General features: G+C 38.3%; 1 protein-coding gene across 4 annotated transcripts in view; it reads left to right on the plus strand.

Annotated features, from left to right (window-relative positions):
- SYBU (syntabulin) overlaps positions 1-22527 on the plus strand; it is a 73337-nt gene that overhangs the window by 15912 nt on the left and 34898 nt on the right. For all 4 annotated transcript variants that reach the window (XM_062188090.1, XM_062188092.1, XM_062188094.1 and 1 more), the window contains one exon: positions 9893-10090. In XM_062188090.1, the coding sequence (XP_062044074.1) occupies positions 9893-10090 (198 nt within the window). The remainder of the gene's footprint in view (positions 1-9892; positions 10091-22527) is intronic.

Raw genomic sequence — 22527 nt, forward strand, 5'->3', positions numbered from 1 at the left:
TGCCTAGAATATTTTCCCATATTTTTTCTAGGATTAGCTCCTTCTTAATTTTTGGTCTCAGTTCAAGTAACCTCTTCAGGAGCCTTCCATGACAAGTTTTATAATGAAGTTCTTTCCTACCCTCCACCCAGTCTACATATTATCATTCATTTTGTCTGTTAAACATTTCTCTATTAAGCTTTTTCTTCTTTTACTTATCTGTAACTGTTTCTCCTTACTACCAGAATGTGAACTCCTTAAAGAAAAGGATCTTAGAGTCTTGATCATCACCACTACCTACAAGCTGAAATAATACCCGACACACAATAAGTCAGTGATTATTTCTAAAAAGAATAAGTGAAGGGATGGGTGGGTGGATGGTTGAATGGATGGGTGAGATTCTTATGTTTCAACATTGACCACTGGTTATTGACATATTGTATAATACTAAACCAAAATTAGTTTACTGCCTTACAGATTTGTGAGTTCTTACTACAAAAAAGGTGCTAAAGAAATACGATAATGGAATAGAAGTTCAAAGTTTGCTATTGAGAACCTAGAATGCAACGTTGTGCATTCTATGCATATGACTACATGTGTTGGGGCAGAATTACTGGATACAACTATAAAGAGTTTCTTGCCTCAAATTTTTGTGGTCTGTGTATTATGAGATGTCTTCTCTCTGACAGTTTCCTCTGTCTGTTTTTCATTTCTACATTCCCAGAATTGCTGTTTCCTCTCAGAATGAATATAAGTAGAAAATTTTAGGAAGCAGTGAGCTTATAGTGGTAAGAAAAAGGGCACTTTGTCAGACAAACCTGAGCTTGAATCTTGAGACAATGAAATTCTTAACCTCTCTGAGAGTCAGTTTTTCCTACTGTAATATGTTACTAAAATTATAAAATTAGTGTGCTTTCCACATAATGGGTACTTAATAAATACTAGTTCTTTTACCTTTCAGTACATAGGCATCATGTATGTATGGTAAGAATTTCACAGGGTAGAGGTTGGTCATGAGTATAAGCTGTGACTGTCTTCATCAAACCATCTTTAAAAACACTAGTATTTGGAACAACAGAAATAAGAGCCATAGCAGTGTCAAGTATTTAGTAGATACTACTAAGTATTTGTTGAATGAATGGTTAAGTAGTTAGTAAATATGTCTGTTGCTTATGAGGATCAACTAGCTTTCCATAGAGTTTCAAGTAATGTTTCCTTAAAATAGCAATGATTTCTTCCCCTAAATTATACAACTGAACATTGAACAGTATCAAACCATAAGTGAGTGTTTCAGGACATTATGGCACAAAACCACGTTTTCCTCTGCCTGATGTTATTTTTATATGTGCCTTCTGGAATTGTTTAGTTCAATGACACAGTGAGGGGGCCAACGCTGTGGCACAGCAGATAAAGCCACCACCTGTGCCGGTTTGAGTCACAGCTGCTCCACTTCTCATCCAGTGCTCTGCTAATGGCCTAGGAAAGCAGTAGCCTGGGCCCCTGCACCCACCTGGGAGACCAAGCTGAGGCTCCCGGCTCCCAGCTGAGGCTGAGCCCTGCTTCAGCTGTTGCAGCCATTTGGGGAGTGAACTGGTGAATGGAAGATCTCTCTCTCTCCCTCCTCTCTAACTCTGCAACTGTGCTTCAAATAAATAAATACATCTTTAAAAAAAGAAAAGAAAAACAGTGAGCTCTAAGATCTAAATTCAAAAGAAAACCAAAAGTTTTAGAGATGTGTCTTGGAGTTAGAAAAAATATTTTATTTGTGATGTTTAGAGACGGGTGTTTTAGTTTCATTTGTGGTTAGCACAAGATTTAAGTAAGGACTTGGTCATCATATCTGCCACCAAATGTGTGTCATGGCACTGGTTGTCAAGCACTTATGTAAAATATTAGGAAATTATATGCTCAGACACATGCACCTTGGAAAATTCCTAGTATTTTTTAATGTATAAATGTATTATGTAGAAATTATCCACTGCTTGCAGATTTTTATCATTAAAATATTGCAAAAAGAAAAAACAAAATAAAATTAGCATCCATCCTTCATACCACATTTTAAAATGGATTCCAGATAGATTTGCTTTAAATGTAAAGTGAAACTATAAAAACCTAGAAGACAGTATGTATAGGTAAATATTAGTTATCTTCAAATATAAAAGGACATTCTAAGCATAAAAGCACTGGGGAAAAAATTAGAAGGAAACATATAGAGAGACTTGACAAATTAGAAAAAGTTTTGAATATAAAAAAATATAAGAAGTTCTTACAGATCAATAAGAAAGTCTGAATGACCAAATGGAGAAATTATCAAAGGACATGAACAATTTATAGATTAGGAAAACAGGCCAACAAACATATGAAAGATATTAAACTTTACAATAATTAAATACATGCAAATTAATCTGTCAAAATTTATTTTTCATGATTAATTTGAAGGAATAAAATAATATTTAACATTGACAGGAATTTAAGAAGTGAGCACTCTCCTTTGGTAATAGGAAAATAAGTTGTTTCACATTTCTTAGAAGGTTTAGTAAGTCTACTAGCCAAATAGTCTATGAGCTAACCCAAGGTTTGACTGAAAATTTATCTGTAAAATGTGTTATTAAAGCAATTTTAATAATAGAAAAATTGAAATGAAATAAAATATAATAGTTGATTTTTAAAAATTCTTTTATTTATTTATTTATTTTACAGGCAGAGTGGACAGTGAGAGAGAGAGAGAGAGACAGAGAGAAAGGTCTTCCTTTGCCGTTGGTTCACCCTCCAATGGCTACCGCGGCCAGCACCCTTTGGCCGGTGCACCACGCTGATCCGAAGGCAGGAGCCAGGTGCTTATCCTGGTCTCCCATGGGGTGCAGGGCCCAAGCACTTGGGCCATCCTCCACTGCACTCCCTGGGCACAGCAGAGAGCTGCCCTGGAAGAGGGGCAACCAGGACAGAATCTGGTGCCCCGACCGGGACTAGAACCTGGTGTGCCGGCGCCGCAAGGCGGAGGATTAGCCTATTGAGCCACTGCACCGGCCTAAAAATTCTTATTTCTATTTGGTATCATTTAAAATAATGTTTTCAAGAAATTCAATATTTTGAAACTATTTAAAGCATACTTAAAATCAGAGAATAATACAGTGAACTCCCATAAACTCATTATAAATTTTTTCTAGATTAAATGATATAACCATATTTTCCACAACTTTGCCAGAGCATTTTAAAGCAAATTTCTGATATTCCGTTATTTTGTGTCTGCCTACATACATCAATGTGCATTTCTTAAAAAATATACAGTTTCCATTTTCTTATATAATCACAATGCTATTTTAATTACTAACCAAATTCCTGGGTGTGGTAGAGAACATTGAAATATCTCCAATTATCTCAAAAATGTTTGCTTCTCATTGTATCATTTAACACAGAAATCAACAAATGTTTTTCTATGAAAGACCAGATAGTAAATATCTTTGACTTTGCTGGCCTTGCAATTATTTAACTCTGAGCTGTTGCTTGAAAGCCACTAGAAACAATATAAAAGACTGGGCATGGCTATGTTTGAATAGCATTTTATTTACAAAAACAGGCAATAGACCAGATTTGGCCTACAGGCTACAGTTTGCCAACCCCTGCTTTAACTCATTATTTTTCTATCTATTTTGTGAGGTAGATATTTGTTTTAAAATGTTCATTAAATCTGAAGACATTTTGTGTGTGTGTGCGTGTGTGTGTGTTCCAGGAATAAGGAATACTTTTAGGGAAATCTGAGTGCTTCCTCTCATATCCCATCTGCCGATGCATAATATCCGTTGTCCACTGTTCTTGATGCTAAGAATCTTCAGTGGGTACCTTTGGGTAAGGCCCGATTGCTCCACTGGAAACTTTACTTTAGCCTCTTGTCTCATTATTTCATCCATGATTTTTGTCGCCTAAATCAGTTATTTCATTAGAGACTGCAAAACAAGAATTTTCTGTTTTTCTATCTACTTTGATTAATCAGAATCCTTCTGTTAAGGAAGACCTTTTCTTTTTTTTTTTTTTTTAAGATTTATTTATTTATTTGAAAGTCAGAGTTAACACAGAGACAGAGGAGAGGTAGAAAGAGGGAGAGGTCTTCCATCTGCTTGTTCACTCCCCAGTTGGCCACAACGGCTGGAGCTGCACCTACCCAAAGCTAGGAGCCAAGCCAGGAGCTTCTTTGGGGTCTCTCACATGCATGTAGGGGCCCACGCACCTAGGCCATCTTCCACTGCTTTCCCAGGCCATAGCAGAGAGCTGGATAGGAAGTGGAGCAGCCAGGACTTGAGCCGGTGCCCATATGGGATGCTTTACCTGCTAAGCCACAGTACCGGCCCTGGAAGAGCTTTTCAACATCAGTGAGTGATCAGTTATGCTGAATGAAATACAGTTTGTATAGGGACACTTTTACAATCTGGATATCTGCTGATTCTTCCCTTTTAATTGCCAAGAATTAGTCCTTGAATCTCTTCCAATGATTTCCAGAGGGCTGGGAATTTGGGGAGACATAGAGGCCTTTCCCTTCTTAGATTTATTTTTATTTGACTATGAATTCATAGATTATTTTATATTTCCAGTCATTTCACTTTGTTATTCTTTTGGATACTCATATTATTCTGTCTTTGGCCAATGGGGGGGTCCTCTTTGTGTTCATTCCTGTTGATAATTTTATAGCTTCTTTCTTTCCAGTCTAACAAGTTCCAGGGAGAAATTTTCAAAGATAAGAGTAATGAAATTGGGGCCTGCGCTGTGGCACAGTAGGTTAAGCCTCTGCCTGTGGTGCCAGTGTGTGTCCCGGCTGCTCCACTTCCGACCCAGCTTTCTGGATGGCCTGGGAAAGCAGTGGAAGATGGCCTCAGTGTTTGGGCCCCTGCATGCATGTGGGAGACCCCGAAGAAGCTCCTGGCTTCTGGCTTTGGATCGGCCCAGCTCTGGCCCTTGCAGCCATTTGGAGAGTGAACCAATGGATAGAAGACCTCTCTCTCTCTCTCTCTCTCTCTCTCTCTCTCCCTCTCTCTGTCTGTAACTCTGCCTCTCAAACAAATAAATCTTAAAAAAAAAAAGAGTAATGAAATTAACTGTAATATGTGCTCAGATTTTGATAAAACAAGATCATATTGATTTTTAAAAGATGAATGAAATATGCCAAATTTTTAAATATTTTCCTAACTCAATTGTAGGAAAATATCCTCTTATTTTTTATTTATTTCTCTGCATTCTGCTGCACTCTGGATTTCCCACAGTGAGACTTACTGTCTTTCTAATAAAAAACTAAGTTACAATTTTAAAAACCTCAACAGCAGATTTTCAAATTCATTTAATTTAGAAAGTTGCTTTAGTACATGTAAAACAAGATCCAAAAATTTTTAAAAGCACTTAGTCTCATATTTTTAAGAATTGTAAGTAATTGTAAAAGTATGAATTGTATGTCACTTTCTCAAAGAGGTTGTGCTTAAAGAGAGAGGGAAAAGAGATTTAAAAATCTGTCTTTTAATAACATCCATGCTATAAAATTATGATAGTTGCCTGTTCCTCTCATCTGTCTTTATATACCTTAGCATCATTTTTCTCTTTAATGAGATTCAAAAACTATTCCATATGTATAAGAGTTTACAGTATTTTAAGTAGACCACAATGTCCAGAATTTCGTGTGTGAATATTCTTTCCACTACCCTTAACTCTGTGAACAAATGAACAAGGAGAACAGTGACAAAAGCACTTACCTCTTATTGAAATAGGGAAGGAAGTATCAATCAGTGCCCTTCACTATAGAAAGTCATCATGTAGATGTGGTCTTGATGATGGTTACTTCATCTTAGAGGGATTTAGAATAATTGACCACAAAAAGGAATTAAGCCTTTTTTTTTTTTTCATTTGGATCACACTGTGTAAAACCTTTGAGGTGTCCCTGTTTCTTTTTCATAAAATTATACTTATGAGTAATGGAGAAAGAAATATGAAAAACTCAACTTTGTAAGAGCTGTGTGTGTGAGCACATGTGTGCATGTGTGTATGTGTGTGATGTATGTTTTAATTCCTCCCTCTCTAGTAAGCCAAGTCTTTTTTTTTTTTTTAAAAAGTTCATTTATTTGAAAGTCAGCATTATATACAGAGAGGGAGAGACAGAGAGCGAAATATCTTCCATCCACTGGTCACTCCCCAAATGGCCATAACAACTAGGGCTGGGCCAGGCAAAGCCAGTAACCAGGAGTGTTACTGGATCTCCCATGTGTATGGCAGAGGCCTAAGTACTTGGGCCATCTTCAGCTGCTTTCCAAGGCCATTAGTAGGGAGCTGAATGGAAAGTGGAGCAGCCATGAACAGGTGCCCATAAGGGATGCCAGCGTCCCAGGTGGCGGCTTCACCTGCTATGTCACAATGTCAGCCCATAAACCCAGTCTTGTACATTCTCTTCCCAATGCCTTGGAGCGAGGCTTCCCTTAAGGCAAAATCATGCTAAAATGTATTTACCTTTTTCAGGCGTTCTTCTGGAAATTCGAAACATCCCTCATTTTTGCAATATCTCATTCAATAGTTATGCAATTTCCTGCCCAGAAAGTTTCCCCATGGTGTCACATTAGAAATTCTTATTATCAATAGTATCTTTACATTAACATAACTTATAAAAGCTGGTATTATAAATACCATGCCTCACAATCTGTATTTTCTATAGGGCAGATTGAGCAGACAGGATAGTAACAGGAAACAAAAGGCACATTCAACGAGTTTAACTGAAGCAGGTTTAATAAATGAATCTCTGACTCTGTGCTTGGTGCACAGGTAGGTTAGTATGTGGTAAGATTAGATATGAGCAATGAAGGGACATCAGTTTGTTGTCATCATTCTCAAAGTCTGCAACTAAATGTGAGCTAACAAAATTGTACATGGAATTTTGAAAAGGAGTGTTATCTTCATCTGAATGGGTGGTCAGCTTTCATCTGTGACCAAAAAGAAGAAGAGAGGGGAGGAGAGCAAGACTTGTTGGAAACATAACCACCTCTGCTGCACCAGAGGACTGGCACATGAAGCTCTGTGCTTTTGTCGGAGTCCTACTTAACTTAAGATATAGCCTGTAGAGTAAGTAAACTCATGGCCTTACTCCTTCCAAAACCAGATCCCTTTAGTCATGTTGGTGTCATTTACCCACAGGCAAACCAGGCTTTTCTGGCAACTCACCAATTTTTTTTGTAATGAATTTACTGTAATAGATGTGCCACTTCATAAGAACTGTACCATAAATGATAGACATATACCTTTGGGCTCATTTATAAATTCCATCAGCATGGAGACTTAGTGTAATACCTGTGGATATTTCAGTGCCAGTTCTTGCTACATACTTGTTTAACCAATGAAAGATCATGTCTTCTATTCCTGTCTTCACCCTCAATATGAAGTAGACAATTAGGAGACATTTGTGTGGTGATTCAAACACTCTAAGAAATGCCCAAAGATTTATTTGGGTATTCATCTCCTCATTCCTTACCCCTGCAGATGACCGGTAGGGCACCATACTCCAGAGGAAAGTTACAACTACAGTTCCCACACTGCTGCCATTGCAAATAATTTCAGTTCCCAGGGGTTTTAATGTTGTTGTTTGTGGTTTTCTTTGTTTTTGTTTTGTTTTAAATTAATTTATTTGAAAGGCAGAATTACAGAGGGAGGAACAGAGACAAAGAGAGAGATATCTTCCACCAGCTGATTTACTCCCCAGCTGCAATGGCTGGCTCTGGACAAAGCTGAAGCCAGGAGCCAGGAATTTTTTCCAGGTCTCCCACATGGGTGTCAGGGCCCAAGCACTTGGGTCATCTTCTATTGCTTTTTCCAGTCCATTAGCAGGGAACAGGATGATCGGAAGTGGAGCAGCTGGGATCAACCAGTGCTCAGAAGGGCTCCTTGGTGTCACAGGGGAGGTGGAAGATTAATCTTCTGCACCACGAACTGGCCTGCAGCTCCCAGGTTTTAACCAGAACCTAGCACGTAATTCTTTGAATTACTAGTACTGAAAATATGGTATGCACATATTCCTTCTTATTTAACTCCAGAAAATGGAAATGAACCAAATAAAACACATTTGAAAATTTTCTAATTTCATCCCCTTGAGTTTGAGAGTTTTCAAGAAAAATGACTTTTTTAGGGTAGTTTTATTTATTTGAGCCATCTGTCTTTTACAAGAGGTAGTTCACAGAAGTGACTCATAAGGAAATAATTTTAAAGGTAGTTTCAAATGATTAGACCTGATTTGTTTGAATTTATCTGCTTTGGGATAGGAATCAAAAGAAAAGCTCTCCTAAGGCAACCTGAAGGCCTGTTGAGCCTTGTAAAATTACTGGAATGTGTGGAAATAATTAGCAGCCTTTCACCTCTAGAGAGAAACTCAGATTTCTTTGGTTTGCAACTTGAGACCTGCAAATGTAAGGGAAACTCCAGGACAGCAGGTGATGAAATAGTTGGGCAGGAGCAGCCAAGAGGGTTCTCCTCACTCTACTTCAGGGCCAGAGTTCCTTTAGGACTTGGGGAAGTGCAGATTATGTTTCAAATTCATGAACAGTATGCTGAAAACCATTCTCTTCCAGAAACAGACCAGGGTGGTTATAAATGTACCTAATATGTCCCAGAGTCAAAGATAGACATCTAGAGAAATAAATCATTTTATTAGTGCAAGTTCACTTTGTCTAAGAAACTGGCATATTTCATTATAAAAAATTGAATAAAGGCCAAAAATGATGGATTCTAGTCCTCCTAATTTAGTCCATCAGCATATTTTATTCAGACCCAGTTCTGTTTCTGTCTTTATTCCAGCTATGGAGTCTTAAGATAGCCTTTGATAGATAGCAAATTATTTTAGTTCCCTTAATTTTCATAAAAATTTAATTGTCATGAAAATTGTTGATACTGAATGTCTTTACTCACACAATGACTCAGGCTACAAAAAACATTTCTGTATAATAAAGAATTATTTAATAATGAATACCACCCACCAGTTTGAGTAGGCATACTTTTAAATGATACTGATTTGGCTTTAAATTCCAGTAGTATCCTCCTCATTAAGGTACAGGTGAATAAACCATCATAATTATGTTCAAAAATATGGAAAGCATGTGTAGAAGTCCACAGTACAACTTTGCTGTGTGCCTAATAAACCTCATGGATGTTGGCTTAAAATCATGAACCTGGTAATAATCTCTTACCTGAAAGTTAAGACAGTGCAAGGCAGTGTTTCTCATCTGAATGTCATTTTATTTTAACAGTTTACTCCCAGAGAAATTTAGTTGTGTGTGAAGCAACATCACTTCTTTCTGTTTCCTTGGACTATGAAAGCCAGAGGTCTTATCTATCAAACTCTATTAACCAATTGATGGGTCAGTGATCAAAAAATTGGTATGGTTCATAATGTTTAAGCAACTATTTTCCTATCATAAACAACTCTGAAGAGTTTACATTAATGATCCTGGGTTGGTCTTATGAACTCTATTACTAACCCGTGCCAAAAATCTACAGACAGATATGACTCAGACCCATACTATGGGAAGAGTTAAAATAGGCATAACTTTAGGTTTTGACAAGATGAACATTACAGATTTATGTGTGATAAGAATACTTTATAACTCTCTGTTTCTCTGCCTTTCTAAAGAAATAATTGAAATAATTTTTTTAAATCTTGTAAGATGTTCCTTAAAATATTGTCCTGGAATAGTTGTTACTTCCTTTTCTAATGAGTGGCCAAAATGTGGAAAAATAAAAGGAGAGTTATCATAAGAATTTAACCTGGGCCCTAGTAAGCAGAGTCCCCGTGTGTATGAGCATAAGTGTATGTATGCACATGTGTGGGCACAATGCTCACCTTTTCCTTGCCCTCATTGATTTCCTGCTCATCTTGAGGCACTTACTGCTTCCTGTCTTCTAGATGACACAGGCTGTCCTAGTAGCCAGTCAGTATCTCCAGTGAAGACGCCCTCGGACACAGGAAACAGCCCCATTGGCTTTTGCCCTGGGAGTGATGAGGACTTTACCAGAAAGAAGTGCACAACTGGAGTGGCTGGTGAAGGAGGCGTCCAGTCAGCTCGCTACAAGAAAGAGTCAAAGTCGGGCCTTGTAAAGCCAGGTAAGTGTACTACTCTGCATGTGGGATCAGAGCAGTATCATGTCAGTCAAGGATCACTAATACTATATACCTGACCTCCAGAAACATCGTTGTTAAAGGAGGCAGAGCAAAGAGGGGAATGTTGTCTGTAATGATTGTTAATAATTGAGTAAGTATAGTAACATAAATCCATTATAAAGAGATTTTTAAAAAACAGAAAGTTGAAGAATATAAGCTATATGGTCTAACATTTAAACTATGTAATTACTTCTACCTTAAATTATACCAAGAAGTGACTTGGTATCATCAAAAGTGACCACAAATTATCAAAATAAGAGGTTATCTTGATGCAGATCTATACAGAATAGCATTCTTACTTAGTTACATCATTTTCTATTTGAGATTTTAAAATGTATATGATATATATGTGTATATGATATGTATATGATATACAGAGATGTTCAATAAACAAACTACATTATTGCAATGCATGAAACTATGAACATCAGAAAAGATCAGTTCTCAGAAAAAGCAACATATAAACAAATGTTTTGTATCTCACAATTAAATCTACACTATATAAACAAATTTAGTTTTAGAAATACTGAAGTGGCAACTTTAAAGTAAAAGGGTGTGAGCATTGGTATTGGGGGACAGTCTCTATCTTGCATGATTTTCTTCCGCATCCATAATTGTACTATGCGTAATCAGCCTGAAAAGACTGATTAACAGCTTACACAAGTCCCCCTTTATTCCATTTGTCTGTTAATTTTTGTTTGGTGATGACATGATTGTGCAAGGAACTACAGATGGTTTTATTTTAATGGTGCCAAAGCTTAGTCCTTTGTCCTTTTCCATTGGATGCTAGCATCTCTGTTTGCTTCTGTTCTCCCTGAATAATTGATGTGCATAGTGTATCATAATGTATTATTTTTTATCTCCCATTTGGTCAATCAAAAAGAACATTTCATCTCAGAGCAAACCTAAAGCTGGGAAATGCTATGTCTCCTAAATGTTAGGCATGATGAATAATAATAGTCATTAACTTTGGAATAATATGAAAAGCAAAAGGAATGACACATAATAGGGGAGGGTAGGTACCCCTCACTAGCACTACTTCCAGCTTCTATTTTTAACATCTTGCCTTACTATAATAGGAGCCACATCTTGCTTATCCATTCATCAGTTGATGAGCTTTGGGTTGCCTATTATGAATAATGGTTCTAATGAACATTCATATACAAGTTTTCGTTAGAACATATTCTCAGTGCTCTTGGTTGTAGACCTAGAATTGAAATTGCCGAGTCATGGTAAACCTGAGTGTAACTTGGAAGAACTGTCAGACTGCTTTCCAAAGTGGTCCAACGACATCACATTCTTACCAGCGTTTATGTGAGTTCCAGTTTAGCCCTGTCCTTTTCTTCTATCTCTAGCACTTTTTTATTTTGTTATTTGAAATCACACTTGTTATTTCAAAAAGATAACTTGTCTTTTTTGAAGGTGTCTGTTCTAGTGAGTCTGAAAGTGGCATCTCATGCCTTTGATTTACTCTTCCCCCATGGCAAACGATGATGAACATGCTTTCATGTGCTTATTGGCCATCTGTGTAGCTTCCTTTAAGTCCTCAATGTTTTTTTAATATGAAAGTAATCACCAACAAACTCTGTTTCCCTCCCATGTGAGATGTAAGTTTTAGAGCAGAACCTGCCATCCTCTTTTGATATTCCCAGCACATAGTTTCTGGGGGCTAGTTGGGGCTCAGTCAATGGTTGCTGACCTCAGCTGCAAAAGTAGGCCATGGGACAGGGAAGATACAATGGTGAAGGAAAGAAGCCAAGCCCAGTGGATTGTAGAGAGAAAGTAGTTTTCATCATAAAGTATTGCAGGATTTGAAAGCAATCTGAGATGATTTTGGTTTTGTTACCATCCTTCCGCTTCACCATGTAATTTCATTTCAGGGTGTTGGCAATGGGAGGAAACAGTAAAAGTGAGACAAATGTGATGTGAACAGAAAAAAACTAAGTTTGAATGAGAGCTAAGCTTATCACTGCTGTTCCTTATCTGTCATCAAATAAAAGCAACCACATATCAACATTATCAACATTGAAGACAAAACAGTGTATACAGAATTCACACTGAACAGGTCCCTAGTTTCTAAAGATCAGCCATTCATCTTGTGAGAATCAGTATAGCCTTGGATCTTCATGAAGAAACTGAAGGAACAAAAGAATGGAAAGGAGGGGTGGGGGAGGACAGAAAGGAAGTTTTTCTTAATGCTATCATAATTCATGGATCTGTGAGACTGATGAAGGCTGTGGACCCATACTCTAGTAAACAATGCCCATAAGCATTAACTATCACATTCCATTTCAGGGGTTCTCCTTTATTATGATTTGTGAATCCTAATTTAATGACCTTTGCCTAAAGGTGGAACCTACAACAACCTTTTTGTCAGCTGCTTCTGATTTAATTGCTCATAGACATAACTATCACCTAAGTAGTTTGATTTTGTATTTAAGATAGAGATTAAGATAAAGGCATCCTTAAAGTTGATTTCTTAGCTGCCTAAAATTCCCAATGTCATCACTGAAAAAGTCCTGCAGCGTTTGAGTGGGACTCAATTCTGTAAAATAAGCTCTTTGAATTTGAGAGAAAAGAAAAAACCTGCATCATTATTTATGGTTCTTTGAACTTGTGGCAGTATCAAGCTGTCAGATTCCTAAATGTGAAGAGAGGAAATCCTGGAAGCAAGTCCCCTGGATGACTCTCAAACTTATCAAAGGCAGAGACATAATCTGTTGAACTACAGGAAGATGCTACTCTCAGGTCGAACTGTTCTGCTTCTTCCATAAGTCCCAAGAGACCATTTCCACTCAACCAAAACCCGTCTTTAGCTCTTGATGTATGCTCCAATTTTTTTTTTTTTGAAAATAAATTGACTCATTAGAGCTAATACCATTTTATTAAAATAGCAAGCAATTAGTGGCTGTTATTCAGATGTTCAAGGCTCTTTAACATTAAGTAACCTAAGCCCATTTAATTTTAGGTCCTTGTTCTAGATTCTGAAACACTGCTGTTCAGAAAGTGGTTATCGAAATGCCCCTTTCGTCATTAAGATAAAGAGCTCATAATGTTCACTGAGCACATGATGAAGAAGGAGATGGGAAATATGTCACCGGATGCTGGGAAGGGAACTGTGAACCAAGCAGGCCTGCTCCCTGCCGGCAAGGCCCTGTGACACAGGCAGCAGGGAAGCCCTTCTAGGCCAGGCAGGAACTCATTTTGGAAGCTTCTTGGAGGCTGTGCGCCTTCTGTCATTTTGGCTCTGTCACTTAATGCCTATGCAGATTTAATTAAAAATTATCACCAGCAGAGCAAAAGGAAACATTCCTGCAGCCCTGTTGGATGATGTCCTCGTGTTTTCATGTTTTCCTTTTATTGACAATTCAGCAAAACATTCAAGGCTGACTCTCCAGAGTCTAGTGCTGTATCTGTCATAAAGTAGGAGTCCAATTAATACTTAGATGAGGAATAGAATGAATACTGTATCCAAGGGATCATGTTAGTGTGGGGAAGGTAGGACAAAGATGAGCTCAGGTCCACTCTGCGTTTAGGGAGCTTGTAATTCAAGGCAGAGTTGTCCATGATAAATCTGTGCCAGTATAGATGGAAGGAAGGAATAGAGGCATTTTGGCTGGGAACTTTTTGAGGCATCTGGGGTGGCAACATTCCTTCTCCTAGGTGCCTGTCCTATATTTAGTTTGCAGTTTCCTGATGAGACTGTATTTGCCCAGAAAAGAAAGTCCTAATTGGATCACTGCCTTCCTACATTTAATGACATTCCCAGGCTACCTTTCCAGCATGATTTACTACTTAGGGAGTATTTAACCCTGGCAGGCAAAAGATCCCCTGTCATTGTGTTGCAAATAGGAATACAAAATCCTTTGTCCATAAGGCTGTTTGGAGAGGTGGAGAAATAATTACAAGTTTTAAACAAATAATTAGAAAATGTAAAAAGTTAAAAAAAAGCAAATGATTAGGGTCACAATAATTTAAAAGGAATCCATGTTTAGGCACTGAAATGTTAAAATCTGAAGTTGAAAGATGTTAGTGTTGGCTTGTCATCAGACACCACCCAGCTATTGAAATTGGAGACCTGGCCACACGCTGAACTATAATAACCTCACAACAATAGAGGAGGATTGGCTGTTTCAAAAACAGCAGTTTCCCACATTCAGAGGCATTTGCTAGAAAACTCAGAAGGCATCAAGTAGGTTAGTGAAATTAATCAGCACCAGTTCCATTAATAGAGGCTCCATCACACACAACAGGAGCCCCTGGATGTGTCTGTTCTTATCAGGAGCATTGTTTTCACTTCAAAGTTAGGTCTGTGAAATAAAAGAACAGCAAGACAACTTACCTGGAATAGGCCATTCTTACATAATAACTTGAGCTTCTTAGGGGAGAAATGAGAGCTTCAATTTACACAACTTCTCCCAAGGTTGCCCAGCTTTTCCTGTTTGTGGGGCAAAGGTGCCTGGATGCATGTTATGTGTGGTGGGGTGAAGTATGGGTGTGTGCTCTGGGAAAAGGGGAGTGCTTTCTAACACTCTGGTGTCTAACACACTAGGTTCAAATCTTCATATTACTACTTGATGATTGTGTGACCTTCAGCTATTAGTTATCTTCTTAGAACTTTATGTTCTGCATCTGTAAAATGGGTTGTCAAAAAATAAATGGATGAAATTAATGAATAGAAAGTGTTAGATCTGGCAAAAAAGAATTCCTCTCTAAAAGTTTCCATATCACATTACCCCAGTTTACGTAAATGTAAGAATACTTGCTACAGGAGGACCCTTTGATAAGAATGTGAATTCAAAGGTGATGGTTTGACATCAAGCAAGGATATGGGAGTATATAAAACAGCAAAGAAATAAGACTACAGAAAAGCCTACTAGCTTTTTAAGTGTTTTAGATCATTGCCAACTTTTACCACATGGTGACGTTTACTGCCATAATTGACTTAAAAATAGATCAAGTGATTGTGATGGTAGAGTAGGTGGAAAATGATGTGTATCAAGCCAGAAAAATGTTTTTAAGCATTCGCAAATATTTTTATGTAGCATAAAAATTAAAACTTTAGTGCTTAAAGGGAAGATCTTGATATATGGAAACTCTGCATTCTTTGACAAGGCACTTTTCTAACAGCTCACCAGTTATAAGCAAAAGTGTTCCAGCAGCAAAGCCCAGCCTCAAATATAGGATGTGATCTGTTTCAAATACTGAAAGCCTTATGAAAATATTTGGAAGGATGTATTAGATGTTGTTGTCAACTTGGGTTGTACTCTGATTTCATTAAAATTATTTTGATCTAATAGTCATGAGTTCTGACTGTCCCATGCAGAAATTCTAAGCACTTAACTCATTTAATCCTAATATTATTATCTCCCATTTTATAGATAGGGAAACTGAGGCACAGAGGCATTAAATACCTTATCCAGTGTTGTGTAGTTTGTAAATGGATTTTAAACAGGGTAGCCTTTCTCCAAACTCTTAATTACTGTGATAGTTGTTAAGATCTGTCTCCAAAGGAGTAATTTTAATTGCAGGAGGGGAATGTAGCAATTAAGAAAGATGTATTGATAAAAAGAATGAATTATTTTTCTTTAATCTTTGTAGAGCCCTAAAATGCTTATTAATTCTTATATATTAGCAGATACAATCCATATGTAGATTATACTGGCTGTTGCTGATAAAAAAAAATCAATGAGCCTCATTATAACTTCAATGAAGCACAGAAAGTTGAACACATAAGGCTGTTTGGATGCAGATCAGTAAAATAAACCGGGAGGACCAGGACCTGAACATCAAAGGAATGTTAAGGTCCTCAGTGATCTCTGTTTATTCATGAGCCAGTCCTTTCTCTACTCATCAAAATGTTTTATGTGCTGCCTTAGTATCATAAATACTTTCTTTTAAATAAGATTTACTTCCTTAAAAGTGAGAGAGAGAGAGAGAGAGCGAGAGAGAGAGAGCATTCATCTGCTGGTTCACACCCAAGATGGCCACAACAGCCAAATTTGGGTCAGGAAGAAGCCAGTATCCAGGAACTCCATCTGAATCTCCCATGTGGGTGGCAGGGGCCCAGCTACTTGGGCCATCACCTTTTGCTGCCTTCCCATGTGCATTAGCAGGAAGCTGTATTATAAGTAGAGTAGCTGGGATTCAAACTGGCACTCTGATGTGTAACGTCAGTTTCACAAGCAGCAGCTTAAGCCACTGCACCACAGTGCTGCCACCATGAATACTTTCTTAATGAAGATCATTAAACTTTATCAAATTAAACAAGAGCCTTTGCATTTATACTGGCATGGATCTCTGAAACTTCCTTTGACTCCTAGGGAAAGAATTCTCACCCAGGATACAGCAGATAATGTTTGGTAATGGACTATATTATAGTCTATCACTTCTGCCCAGCAGGGACCAGATCAGTAAAATAAAGCTTAAATGTGATGAGTGGACTTAAGTGTTTCTCTTAGTGGTAGAGTCATGTATTCATTCTCATGCCTCTCTCCCATCTGGGCTTTTGATGATGTACCAGATTGATGTAATGGTGCCAAATGGACCTTTCATGGATTTTACCTAAGAATTAGTGAATCAGCCTCTTCTCCCCCAAAGTGACTGTCATCTAAATCCCAGGTCTGCTTGGATTTATTGAATGTACAGTGTTCTTAGCCACTGATTTGGGGGCCTGCCAAGGGCTTGGTAAATATGCTAATGTGTTGAAAACAAAGCATTATAGGTCTCTCTTATACTGCAAAAGCTCCAGGGACCACACACCCACCATTCGACAGAGTTATCAACTGTCATTGTGACAGAAATAGACCTGACATTCCTTTTATACACAAATTTATACATCATGAGTTGTATGTCATTCTGATGTATACTGTAAGTTGGGCTTTTTTGTTTTTGTTTTTCTAAATGGGTATTGGCATGGTTAAAGGGATCCAACAGAGTATGGTGAAATATTTGGCTTTAGCAACAGTTTGGGCTCATTCCCACATCCTGAAGGATCCAGAGGAAGGCCAAGTCACCCGGAACCCAGAGGGAGAGAAATCAGGTGAAGAAGCCGAGACCCTCAGCAGAGGAACACAGCCACTGGCTAGGGAGGAGCTGGAATGATAAGTACCTTGACTGCATTATTTTTGTTACTAGTACAATTGGTTGTGTGGCATTTTGGAATACTGTAGAGTTGTTTCACAAGAAGTTCTATATTGTACTGCATGGTATGTTCACTTGTGTAATTCAGTGATTCGGTTCTTCTGCTACCTAAATCTGTATCTAATGGCAGCAAAAAGACATCAATCAGCTACCTGAATATAAACCATGGTTTAGTGAGTAATACTTATAAAACATGGATGCAGTGAGCCTGCATACCCAGATGCATGGACAGGAATTCTGGAAGCATTGTATGAAGGTGATCACCATGTGAGAGTTTAAATGAAAGTGAAGTCTCTCTCCACTACATAGCAGGAAGAGGTTACTGCTAAATCTAGGTTTGGATCTTGGATATACATTTAACTAGCTTCTATTTGCAGGTATTTATATAAGCTTTCACTCTGCTAACACCACTGATCCAGAGATTATGGAGAGCGGAGTAAAAGGCAAGGTGCCTATTCTCATGGGGCCTACCTTAACATGGGGAGATGGCTGATCCACTAGCACACAGCTAGTTGAGTTCAGATGGTGGCAGTAGAACTAGATAATATGATAGAGAGCTGCAAGGGACAGGGCAGGGGGATGTCTGGGGAAATGATATTTGAGCCAAGAACTTGGCCATTTTCTTTCAGGCTTGGGGACAATTGGAGAAGAGCCACAGGTGCTGAGTAGAGCAGCAAGTTTGGAAGGGAAAAGTTTTAGTGATAGCAAATGAGCTCTGTGTAGATTGAGTAATGTGAAGACATTGAAGGGTTTCAAAAGGGGAGAGAGGATTTGATCTATGCTTGAGGTCCCTCTGTGGAGTTTGGATTATCCAGAGGTGACTAGAAGGACACTTAGCCTGAGATGGAGGCAGAGGAAACAGAGAAAACTATCTATCGGATGTAGTATATATGACAGACTGTAAGGACCACCCGCATCATTTTCCTAATGAGATTAGAAATGCTTATTTGCTAAATTGAATAAACTTTTACAAGTATGGATGAAATAGTCAATACATATTTTAAAAAATATTAGCCTACTTATTTATACTCTATTCCTAATTTAGAAATGTTGCCGATTTAGTCATATCATTTAAAAGTTTTATTCAGTCTTTCTTATCTCTAGAACTACTTTAATTCATCTGACTCTGCAGAAACAATTGGTCTTTACTTCCATCCATTTTGTTTGCAAAAAGGCAGTATTGAGTATGATACTCCTATTGGAAAAATAATTTTTTTTATAGCCTACAAGTACTGTGAGGATATGAGTTAAAGTACTGTAAAAAAGAAAGGCCAAAATGAAATGATTAAAGCTAGACAGATGTTTGTCTCTTGAAATAGTACACAGGTATTTGGGTGATCCAAGCTGACAGAGAGAAAGATCTTTTTTTTTTTTTTGACAGGCAGAGTGGATAGTGAGAGAGAGAGAGAGGGAGACAGAGAGAAAGGTCTTCCTTTTTGCCGCTGGTTCACCCTCCAATGGCCACTGCGGCCGGTGCATCTCGCTGATCTGAAGCCAGGAGCCACGTGCTTCTCCTGGTCTCCAGTGGGGTGCAGGGCCCAAGGACTTGGGCCATCCTCCACTGCCTTCCTGGGCCATAGCAGAGAGCTGGCCTGGAAGAGGGGCAACCGGGACAGAATCTGGCGCCCCAGCTGGGACTAGAACCCGGTATGCCGGCGTCGCAAGGCGGAGGATTAGCCTGTTAAGCCACGGCGCCGGCCCTCATTCAGTCATTTTAAGGTCAAGACATAGCATTTCCAACTACAGCTTAAGACCTCTGAGTCAAATGGGTACATGTTACCATGAAAGAAGGGAAGAATGAAGGCGACACTGGTGAACTAGCAGGCTATCACAGCATCCACTGGACAGCAGGGGGACTGCTGGGCTTTCTGTCATCCTGCGGATGTATATGAGCCTTTCTCTATCTAGAGCTATTCAGTCACTGGGTTCAGAGAGCAAGAGATAGGGGTTATTGGATCTCTACAACTTAACCACTGACTGTACTACTATTTAAAGTGATATTTAAAAGGTTGGAGGAGTCATGCCATAAAAATAATTATAAAAATTGTTTTTTAAAAAATGTCTTTGTCTCCTTCATTTTAAATAATACCATCAGTAGACTTCTGAAGACTGCCAAAGCTAACACAGACTGAAGCTGGTCCAGACTGCGTTTTTTTCAAATAGTACTTTTTGTTCAAAGAAGGTAATTATCCAAGAGCCCTATAATAAGCAGCTTTGGGAAGACTCTAATATAAGGGAATTTCTTTTTTGGGAAGTAATTGTGGGAGGAACGTTACCTCACCTTATATTTAGACACTGAGACAGGGTAGACCAGGACACCTGTAGAGCAGTACCAGGAAGAGGAGGTAGAGGGAGGGAGGAGTTTATTTTGTAATGTAAGCAAATGTTCTCTTTTTTTCAACGACACTATGGGGGAATACTTAATGCATCATATTTTCATGTTACTGTGGGAATGATAAAAGATGTTAGGTATATAGCAGAGTTTATGCATCATGTAAATACTGCAGAACACTAAGATAAGCAAGGACTTTCTCTTATCTTTGCAAAAGTCAGTGTCAGTGTTTTGCAGGAGACGTTTGCAGTGACAGTGCTTGCCTGGCACACAGTACGTGCTCAATAAGTGATCACTTTCATTATTGTTGTGAGAAATGAAGAAAGTTTAAAAATAGCCCAACTTTAAGCATTTGAGTGCCCACTCACCATCTCATCTACATTAGTTCTATTTTGAAGATTTCTCCTTAGTACAAATGAATCTGATATGATATAGGGCTTTGGGGAAAGATTAATGAATGCGTTTTTTTCTGAGCAAGCTCTCAAGGAAAGAGTTGTCCCAGAGAGCCCTGCAGTCCATTTTCTTCCCTAAGAACAATACATTTCCCCTTTCCTGTCTTCCAGGCAGCACTGTGAAGTACCTTGCATATTTAAATAGCTGGAATTCATAAAATAGCACCACGCATTTTCCTCAAAACATCACATGATTGCTAGTCAATTTAGGGGATGTGTGGGTTTTTGATGTAATTTCTTGTTTGTCCATTGAGATACTATAAACAATGTAAAAAATACTATGTTTTACTCTAATATTGTCAAATTGTTGTGGAGGCATTTAGTTCTATTTGACAGTCTGGTATTTCTTCAAATGCTTTGTGTCCATTCATGAGGGCGATGGTTTCATTTGAAATGCTGCAGTCACCAGGGAGAAAGCGCTGTGCTCTTCCCTGATAGGCCAGCTTTCCTTCTGCCTCCTGTTGCTATGGTGCCAAGCACAGTAACTTCCTTGCCCTGCACATGCAGGAGGTGCGGTCTCCATGGATACCCCACTCAGAGACTGTACTCTACAGAGAGATGAGCTGCACACACTGTATCTCTGCAAGAGATAGACCCTGGCCTGTGGTGGGAGGCTGATTGCAGAGGCAGTGTTTGCCATGAAAGTCTACGGAGCTTACCTTCTAAGTAAGTAGTATTAGAAACAGTAAGTAAAGAATTATACTGGATCACAGAGGATGTCTATCACATATGTGTGTGTGTGCGCGCTCACGTATACGTGTGTGTGTGTGTGTGTGTGAAGTTAGTTGTGGTAAGCAAAAAATGTAGCCTAAAAACAAGTTTGCAACTTTACCTTTTAGACATTCTGAATGCAGGGCCTATAAATAAACTTTTAAAAATACATATATGTATTGTTTTAAATATCCCTGGTCATTTGTGAATCTATGAGGGTACTTCAAAAACTTCATGGAATTAAAATATAAATTTATTTGAGTCCCTCAAATCTTTTGAAGACTGTGACTACAAAGGGTCTTCAAAAACTTCATGGAAAATGCCTACAAAAAAAACATTATATTTGTGCAAATCCATGCAAAACAACAATAATAGCATTGACCACGGATGGTTATATTTTAGAATGCTCTTCTAACACTGAGCATCGCGTATTGCATTTGTAAGTGCCAACCCTGGCCTTACCAGTGGTGTGCTGTGGGAATAGATGAGCACAGACACAATTAATGCTAATTGGCACTGCACATAGTTTGCACTGGGCCTCTGTGTAGGCTGAGACACGATGTATTTATTATCAGGAGAGTGGCTGCTCCTGTGATTAGAAAAAGAATGACCATGTCTGCCAGTTCACTGTGAACATTATTCAGAGCACATCTCTCTGACCAGTTTTAATTTACCTTTCTCAGTTGGCACTCGGTGGAAAAATCTGAAACTTTTCATGTCCACAGAATTGAGATGTGGAAGGTTTTTATGAACTGATTTGATCTAGCACTTCCTCTTTACTGTACATTCCAAGAGTGTAAAGGTTGGGTTTGCAGTGTTATAAAGCACATGCATCATCTTAAAACACTGTTCATCTGCTGGGCAAATGCTTAATGCCTGTGATGTTAAAATTAATTAATAGAAACAAAAGAAAGATATCCAAAAATAGTAACTTCAACTGTAGTCCAGTAGCTTTAAAATTAAACTATTCACAGAAGATAGCTGGCATCTAGAAGTACTAAAGAAAAAGAAAAAGATGTACCACAGTGACATAAGAGAAACACATTTCTCATCCTGTGAGACTGAGCACGGATCATTAGGCTAGTTTGTGAGTTTCCTTATTTTCTGTACTCATGACTATCCAGGCAATAGACGAGCTGTTTGATGTCATCTCTTCCAGCAGTTAGTCATGATCCAGTTTCAATTGCTCCAAATGCTGCAAAGGTGCCACCCTTTAAGAATGTGAATGCACTGGTGACTACTCTGTCCCAGACTTTGTCACTGGGGTCAAATTTTGGGCTTTTGCCTTAAATGACCTAAGTGTTAAAAGTTCCAAGTCCAAGATCAGGTCAAACATGGTTTAAAAGGAGGCCTCAAGAGGTTTATAAATGTATGCATTTCATAAATAAAATTTCCGTCAGTAGAAGTAATAGTGGACAAACAAAGGTGCATTGTAAATTCTGTAGAGCTCATGGTTTTCAAGATCTGGAATCCATATTGTGATACATCCCCAAAAGTTTTTCACCCCATATCAGTTTCCCAATGTGTCTATGATAAATTCTCTCACCCATTCATCTCTGAAAACTAACGTAGTCTGAGATGTTTTTCAACTTTCAGATATCTGAATCTCCTCTCTCAAACACTTCCCTTTTCTGTATCGTGTAGATAATAATAGTACCTATCAGAAAAAGCTGCTTTGAAAATTCAGTGATATAAAGAAGGGCACATCGATATTAGCTGCCCTTGTATTATGATTATTATAA

This window comes from Lepus europaeus, chromosome 4 (assembly GCF_033115175.1).
Source record: "Lepus europaeus isolate LE1 chromosome 4, mLepTim1.pri, whole genome shotgun sequence".
In the NCBI taxonomy this organism is placed as follows: domain Eukaryota; kingdom Metazoa; phylum Chordata; class Mammalia; order Lagomorpha; family Leporidae; genus Lepus; species Lepus europaeus.